The following is a 7,243-nucleotide window of genomic DNA, read 5'->3' as shown; positions in this document are numbered from 1 at the left end:
TTGTTCATTACAAATCTTAATTAGTGCCTGAACGACTATTTGTTAAAAAGTTGACCAATTTTAGTACACGCCATTTTTCTACACCTTGTCCACCGTAAACCAAAATACAGATTTGGGAATGGTTAGTTTAAGGACTCAAATATCCCCATGGTTACACGTCGTCATAACCGGACACTCTAACCCGACTCGATTAGAGACAAGTAAAATCAAAAGGGTTTATCTCGATATTTAAGAAAGAGCTGACTACGTGATGCTTATCAAGGAAAAATATATCCTGTCATATTATTATCCTATAAATAGCAACTCCAATAAGCATCGAGATAATTCCGAAGACTATGAAATCAAGCCTCAGACTTTGAATTTAATTGTTGTTCCTCTCATATATGCTGTGCATAAAAGTTGGATACTGCAATTTTGATGTAATGCCACAACATTACTGCACATCGGACCTATTTTAAATTAGCCTATAATACACTTATTGGATTAGGCCCCTAGTTAAGCCTTGTTGTGTGCTATTGCTTTTCTCTACTCAAATTCAAGTCTCAAGAGAAATTCTGGGTTCATTCCTAAAACTGATAAAAAAAAACCTGAAGCGCTTCAACCCCTCAACGAAATCATCCTTTTCTTGGCTGTCAATTCTAAATGAAAACCGAATAGACACCATTTCAAAACGGGCTAGCTTGCTTGCTAGTGCACAAAAAAGAGAGGTCTATGTATAAATACCGTGTTTGTAAAATGGAGGGATGATCATGACATGTCTTCGTGAAAAAGATGAAGACCGAGACCAAAACGTGCACAAGCTCGACGAAACGCCGTGGCTTCTGCCTTCTCCACCGGATCTCCATAGCTCGTGTCGTCCAAGCTAGCACTGCCTGTGGATTCCCTGTATATCTGCCATACAAATTGAACCACAGTCATATTGATTCTTATTGAAACTTGTAGTATTTCCAAATCCTCCATCTCAACACTCACTCTCAATCCGCTCATTCCAACATCTTGGACAACAGGTCATTCATAGCAAAAAAAAAAAGTCAACCCATTTTGACTAAAATAAGAACGACGTACTCATACTCGTTCTAAACCTCAATGTATTGTCAAGAGTTTTCGTGACCCAAATGGTGTGAGGAGCAATAATATTTGTTATTCGATGCAGTTCTCATTGGACTTTTTACCCTTTCGAACTCACTCTGTAGTTGTAACCAATTTTTCGACATAATAAATTTCTCTCTTCTGCCAGCGGTTTTTTCACATCTTGTATTTCTCATGTAGATCGGTTTGTTCACGATTTTTTCATTCTACAGTCCTATTGTCACCATCCTATAAAAATTGGTAGTTTCCCGTCTTAAGTTTCCACGTATATCTGTGTGTTATTTATTTTTCATACACTATTGTTTTATTCTCATCGTGTTATAGAAAATGGAAATCATTTCCATCTTGGAATTTTCACATATATCCGTGTGTTCTTGAATTTCATATCCTACAATTTTATTTTTTGTCGTCGTTTTACAACAAGGGTTAATCTTTCTCGTCTAATTTCATCAACGTATATTTGTGTGTTCTTGAGTTTTGTATTCTTTATTTATTTATTTATTCTAGTATCAAGACTTCTAAACTTGACATGGAGAAATCAAGGTTCAGGGAGGAAAAAAAAACAGAGAGAAAACTGACCACCCTAATAAACACATTCAAAACTAGCGTTAATCGCAAAGCTTAATCTATCTATGTGCACATTGTTATGTAATAGTCATACAAACTAAAGAAGACCTAATTGCATCTACAAACAAAATATGAGATCGGCAATAAGAAGAGCACATAACACACCTCCGCGTCAGTCCCGAAGAGCGTCACGCGATAAACAACACTCACAGACTTTCCATCAGGCGTGTAACTGATGCTCCGAATCTCGCCGGACCACTCTACAGTCAATTCAATCATTTCGAATTTGAGAGCCCCGAGCAGAAATTACCAGTCAATTGATCAAGCAACTAGAGAGCAAATCAAGCCAAACCTGGAGCGTGAAGGTTCATAATCCGGTTCACAATATGCCTGTTTCAAACAAGCCCAAACTTTAAATCAACAAATGGATATATGACCTAAATGAGAGAGAGAGAGAGAGAGAGAGAGAGAGAGAGAGAGTGACCAGGGAATGTATTGGGAGGTTACGCCGTTTTCGTTGCGGCGCTTGATGAGGGAATCAGGGACTTTCTTGTTGAGTTGTTTGATGATTTCCGATAGAGGCCTATCGCCGAGTTCAGAGCTCGCCATGAGAGCAGCCTCTCTTTTTTCTTCTTCTCCTGAATCTTTGGGTCTTGCTTCTGTGTTTCTTTTGCTCCATTTGGTACTCATGCTTCGCCGACCCAGCGACGACCACAGTGACGTCACACGAGGTTTCACTAGATTTCTCATTACTTGCACTTCCTTCGTTTTCGCGCTCTCTCTATCCCTCTCTCTATATAGCCTTCTTTTGCCGCTCCTCTTCTCAAATAATTTTGACTCAACCTTTATTAGCGTAAAATATAGTCAAACGGTCAACTCTTCGTGTCATGTTTTTTTCATTGGTAATCTGAGTGGGCCCTCTCTCGCCTGGCCCGATCTTCTTTATTAAGACCAGGCCGAATAGGGCTTCTTGAAAGACTTGAAGTATATTCCTTGGAGCCCGGCCCAGCTTAAATATAAAAAAAAAAGTCCGACCCGGACCCAAATTAGGAACCCGTTATTGTCACACGAATAATAATAATAAAAAAAAAAATTTTGAGGCCAATAAATGCATATAAGAACATCTAACGATATCATGGTACCTATAAAATAATTGAAAATTGATTTTAATCACCGTAATAACGCCATTAGTGACTGATGTGTCATCATTTGACTCACTTGTGCATTATGGTGGCCTCACTTATTTGACAATATCTGATATATTAAGAGAGATTCCAAGATTGATTAGGTGTTGCAATAGATTAAAAAGAATACACTATTCGGTTGGTTGATGGGATAGAAAAAACATTATTATGATTATGATTGGATAGAAAAAGTATACCACAAATGCGATGTGTTGTACATAGATATGTGTACAAGTAAAAACTATATCGCAAATGCGACGCCGATTAGAGGAGAGCCATCTGATGGACGTTGATGGGATAACAGTCGTTAGGGGGCCCCAAATAAGCCCGCCAGGCGAGGACGGTGTTGGCGGCTTCGGTGGGATGAAACGCATCCCAAAACGCGTAATCCTTGCGATCATCGCACGGCCTCTCGTACGGCACGCACGTGATCTGCCCCCTATTCTCCCCAATCCCACAACACGCCTTATCAATCACCCCGAACCCGTACGCCCCCGGGTCGTTGAGGACGTCCCCGAACACCCCGTAGGTGTTCCCGTACAGGAACACGGCCCCCGGGTGGGCCCGCTTCAGCGCGTCCACCATCGACCTCAGGCCCTCGTTGAAGGGCCCCACCATGCGGTTGACCTCGTCGACGCAGCGCCCCGGCGGGGCCCGCCCGCTGGCGCGCTGGTTGGGGATGCAGCCGAGGGGGCCGATGCCGGCCAGGAGGAACTTGCGCAGGCCCGCGGAGTGGAGGGCGATGACCTGGCGGGCGTAGCGGTTGAGGAGGAGGTTCGCGAACTGGGACGGGGTGTAGTTGTAGCTGCTCGTGTACAGAGGGGATAGGAGGTAGTTGTTTATGTAGTCGTTGCTTCCGAACACCACCACCGCTATCGACTTCGATAAGTGTTGGACCACCGCCGCGTCGCTCATTAGCCGCCGGAGCCCGTCGTTCACCGTGCTCTCGAAGTTTAGGACTTGCTGGCTCAGGCTGTACCTTTGCCCCTGCATGCACAACAAGAGCCATCCATCGTCTCCACATCATTAAATTACCTCTAATTTTAGAATGGTAGACTTATATATCATTTACATATTTTTTTCTCTTTAAAGTGTTTTGTATTTATATAGACGAGGGCCGTTAAACAAAAAAAATGAGATAACTAATTAACCGTATCTATTTTTCAATATTGAGATAACAAAAAATTATATATTTTACAAACATGAGTTATTAGCGGTAAAAGTATTTAATATTTTTTGAATTGTTGCAGTTTAATACTCATTCTTTTAAAGTTGCGAGAAAAATAATCAATGACACGCATGAACGAAAAAAAAAATATAATTTATTTATAATATTTCAAAATAATGAAATAAACATAATTTCTAATGGGTTTGAATATTCAAGTAGTTCTCAAGTTTTCCATGTATAAGCTAGGATGTAATAAAGTGAGAAATATACATTTAACAAAATTTAGTTTACAAATAATGATTATTAATACTTAATACAAGAATACCAACTTTAAATTAATTTTTTATTCTTCCCAAATACGGGTTTTTACAACTTTTAACTGTAAGCCGTAAAAAACTAAGCAAAACTATCGATTAAAAAAAAAAAAAATGTAAGCATTCAAAATATTGTAGATGGCCTATGTGTTACAGGACTAAATTTATCAATATTTGGGAATAAGTTCTTAAAAAAAATGGCATGCCAGCTGATTTCTTCTCTCTTTTTTTTTTTTTTTGGGGTCAGAATTCTGGTAGGAATACAAGTTTTTTCTTATTATTTATTTTTTCAAGTAAGAAAATATTAAGTGAAAAATACATACAAAGTGTTGGCCAGTTTCTTCAAGGATTCCGGCGGCTGCAGAAGCGTAGTTGACGCCGCCGAGTATTCTGTTTCCGGTGGTTTCTGGGTCTGCAAACGCCGGCACATAAGGAAGACCCAGAAGCGCTCCTGCACAATTAATTATTTAATTAATTGAACAAATAAATAAAAACGTGACAGTGGCACCATTATAACTAATTATGTCCGTACCAAGAAGGTCGACAATGGTTCGGCCATTGCAAAACCTTCCGGTAGCGCCTCCTTTGAAATCACAGCCATAAGGATCGTAATTAGCTCTGGCCAAGGAAGCAAGGTAGTTGTTGTTTCCGTTGTCCACCAGAGAGTCTCCGAAAACAAACATCGCCGGAACTTGCGCCGGCGCTGACGTCACCATCGACTTCAACATCATCATCATTATCGCCGCCGTGATCATGATCAACGGCCCTTGATCAGAATTACTACCGGTCCGCACCATCATGGCCCTTGATATTATTCTGTCACGGTTTCTTTTTTTATACGTAGATGGAGTAATCTACATTATTATATATATATATATATATATATATATATATATATATATATATATATATTGTTTTTATAACGGAATAAGCAGCAAAGTTTATAGCAACTGTACCATACGCATGTATTTCACGTCACCCCGGAAAATATTACTTTGATGAACATAATTATCTTCTTTTTAGACGACCGTTTATTGACTTTATCAGCCTTTTGGTCTTTTCATTGTTACAAATTAGCAAATGACGTCAAACTTTGATAGGGTTCTGAGTTTTTACAACGCAAACTTCACGTGAAACACCGCTTCGAGTCAAGGATAGCTTCGTGCTTCTCATTTTTGAGGGACTATGCTATATATAACATTAAGGCATGTTTGGTAACATATTAATTTACGCTTGATTATTGCTCAATTTTAAACTAATATTTGAATTAATATTTACATTGCTACTAACATGATCATCACTAAAAAAACGATCACTTCTATAAATAGTCGATTACACTACGCCAAGATCATTGTCTAAAATACATAATCCAAAAATCGATGTGCAAGTTGTTGTTTTGCAAAACCGCCATACAAATCATAGTTTACGTGGAGGATTTGGATGTGATGATGTCCTATTTTTTTTTAGCGGTATGCAACCATATCTCATTTTAAATTTTTCTTTTCCTTTCAAATCAATGCTCATATTCGTGTTAAATTAAATTTAAATGTAGGATATAGGTAATAATAAGAATAAAACAGGAAACGGGTATAGAAGCCTACTATTACAAAATAATGAATAAATAATGCCATTTTTTTCTTATGTGGTATACATGATCATTTTTGCAAAGTTTCGTGTAAATATTAACACAAAACAAATGTTGGCGGAATGGCAAGCTAAAGAATTCGCAGAAGCCATCGTGCGGACGGCCAAATATGGTCTTGCTCGATGGTTTTTAGACAATTTCATGTAAAAAGTATTAAATGTTTAAAAAAATGTATTTCTAAATAATTTTTTTTGACGAATTCAATTGCACTTGCATGATGATTGTTGGACATCGTGCAAAGTTTCTTATTTTTTTACTTATTTTTTTATTAATAAAACTTCGTATTTTTTTTTGCTCAAATATTCCTTCTTCGTTTTCATAGCTCGCTTTGCTTTGCCACACCTCACCTTCCTCGCCATCACATCCACGATAACTTGCCTTTTTTTAAATAATAAATTGGTGCAAACGTATTTAATTGTACGTCTTAAATCGTCATATTAACTTTCCACAAAAAAAAATAATAATTTATCCGTTGTGAAAATACTTTTTGTATTACTAGATGCAATGTTTAAAATATCGACGGTTTACTTTCGATATATCAAAAAATGAGAAGGCTCGGCACAAAAGCTTTTATAACTCACTAAATACCGATATGCTGGTGGTATTTTTTTTTTAATTTTTTAACTTAAGTAAATTGCACTTTTACTATGGACGTGGGCTATGTGTGGGGGTATAAATTTTTTTAAATATTATTTATTTATTGGGCTTTGGTTCGGCCAAAGCCCAATAAGTAATTCAGCCCGGCTCTATGTAAGAAGCCCAAGTCCAGCTGCCGAGGAGAACAGATCGTCCGCGTTGGTCCAGTCAAGTAGCGAAATCGTGGTCAAGCTGAAACAACGCCGAGAAGACCGGATCTGAGAGTTGACCAACCTACGACGTGGCGAGGACGAGCTGATCAACAGGTGTCCAAGAGATGATCCTTTCTTCGCCTATAAATAAAGACTGTTGTATTCATTTTCACACACGTACAAGCGTCGACACAATCTTTGATATTAATATTCGAATGTTCTAGTCTTTGTTGAGTTCGCCCTCTTCACCTCGACACTTCGCCCATCTGTAAACGTTTATTATTAATAAAGCTTATTCCTTCTATATTTCGTATTAATATTTCTCTTTAATTAAATTGAGATTTCATTTCTGTTTCTTATAAGAAGTCTTCAAAGACATATTATTAAATAAAACAAATATATCGTATAGATATTTGTGATTGTTGACGATCCCGAAATCAGCATCAACACTATGTATAAAATTATTACTATAAACATAATTGCATTCA

General features: G+C 38.0%; 2 protein-coding genes across 3 annotated transcripts; both read right to left on the bottom strand.

The window, feature by feature from the left end:
* Positions 1 to 317: 317 nt before the first annotated feature.
* RAD52-1 (cobalt ion binding protein) lies at positions 318 to 2,475 on the bottom strand. 2 transcript variants are annotated; one of them, XM_089612528.1, is made up of 5 exons: positions 2,141 to 2,475; positions 2,009 to 2,046; positions 1,822 to 1,916; positions 724 to 891; positions 318 to 638 (listed from the first exon to the last, which is right to left on the bottom strand). In XM_089612528.1, exons 1-4 carry the CDS (start codon positions 2,404 to 2,406, stop codon positions 748 to 750), a joined length of 543 nt encoding a protein of 180 aa, XP_089468654.1. In that variant the 5' UTR covers positions 2,407 to 2,475; the 3' UTR covers positions 318 to 638; positions 724 to 747. The 2 variants fall into 2 exon arrangements, with proteins under 2 accessions (XP_089468654.1, XP_089468653.1); XM_089612527.1 differs by having other exon boundaries at positions 318 to 891.
* Positions 2,476 to 2,992: 517 nt separating this feature from the next.
* On the bottom strand, positions 2,993 to 5,176 carry LOC149400705 (GDSL esterase/lipase At1g71250-like). Its single transcript, XM_089612754.1, has 3 exons — positions 4,855 to 5,176; positions 4,646 to 4,773; positions 2,993 to 3,827 (listed from the first exon to the last, which is right to left on the bottom strand). The coding sequence occupies exons 1-3, from the start codon at positions 5,120 to 5,122 to the stop codon at positions 3,105 to 3,107; spliced, it is 1,119 nt and encodes a 372-aa protein (XP_089468880.1). The 5' UTR covers positions 5,123 to 5,176; the 3' UTR covers positions 2,993 to 3,104.
* Between the last annotated feature and the right edge of the window lie 2,067 nt (positions 5,177 to 7,243).

The sequence above is a fragment of the Urtica dioica genome, chromosome 4 (genome assembly GCF_054948205.1).
Source record: "Urtica dioica subsp. dioica isolate 48M chromosome 4, U.dioica_male_clone48M_v1_H2, whole genome shotgun sequence".
Lineage (NCBI taxonomy): Eukaryota > Viridiplantae > Streptophyta > Magnoliopsida > Rosales > Urticaceae > Urtica > Urtica dioica.
Note: the sequence above shows the minus strand (reverse complement) of the source record. Positions and strands in the feature narration are given on the sequence as shown.

Bases quoted from the DNA above. Each gene is read 5' to 3' on its own strand.
- LOC149400705 (XM_089612754.1), bottom strand. From the start codon at position 5,122: ATGATGGTGCGGACCGGTAGTAATTCTGATCAAGGGCCGTTGATCATG. The intron at 4,774-4,854 runs GTACGGACATAA...TTAATTGTGCAG, and splicing joins AACCATTGTCGACCTTCTTG to GAGCGCTTCTGGGTCTTCCT. The intron at 3,828-4,645 runs GTATGTATTTTT...TTGTGCATGCAG, and splicing joins AAGAAACTGGCCAACACTTT to GGGCAAAGGTACAGCCTGAG.
- RAD52-1 (XM_089612527.1), bottom strand. From the start codon at position 2,406: ATGAGAAATCTAGTGAAACCTCGTGTGACGTCACTGTGGTCGTCGCTG. The intron at 2,047-2,140 runs GTCACTCTCTCT...TGTTTGAAACAG, and splicing joins ACCTCCCAATACATTCCCTG to GCATATTGTGAACCGGATTA. The intron at 1,917-2,008 runs GTTTGGCTTGAT...AATTGACTGTAG, and splicing joins TATGAACCTTCACGCTCCAG to AGTGGTCCGGCGAGATTCGG.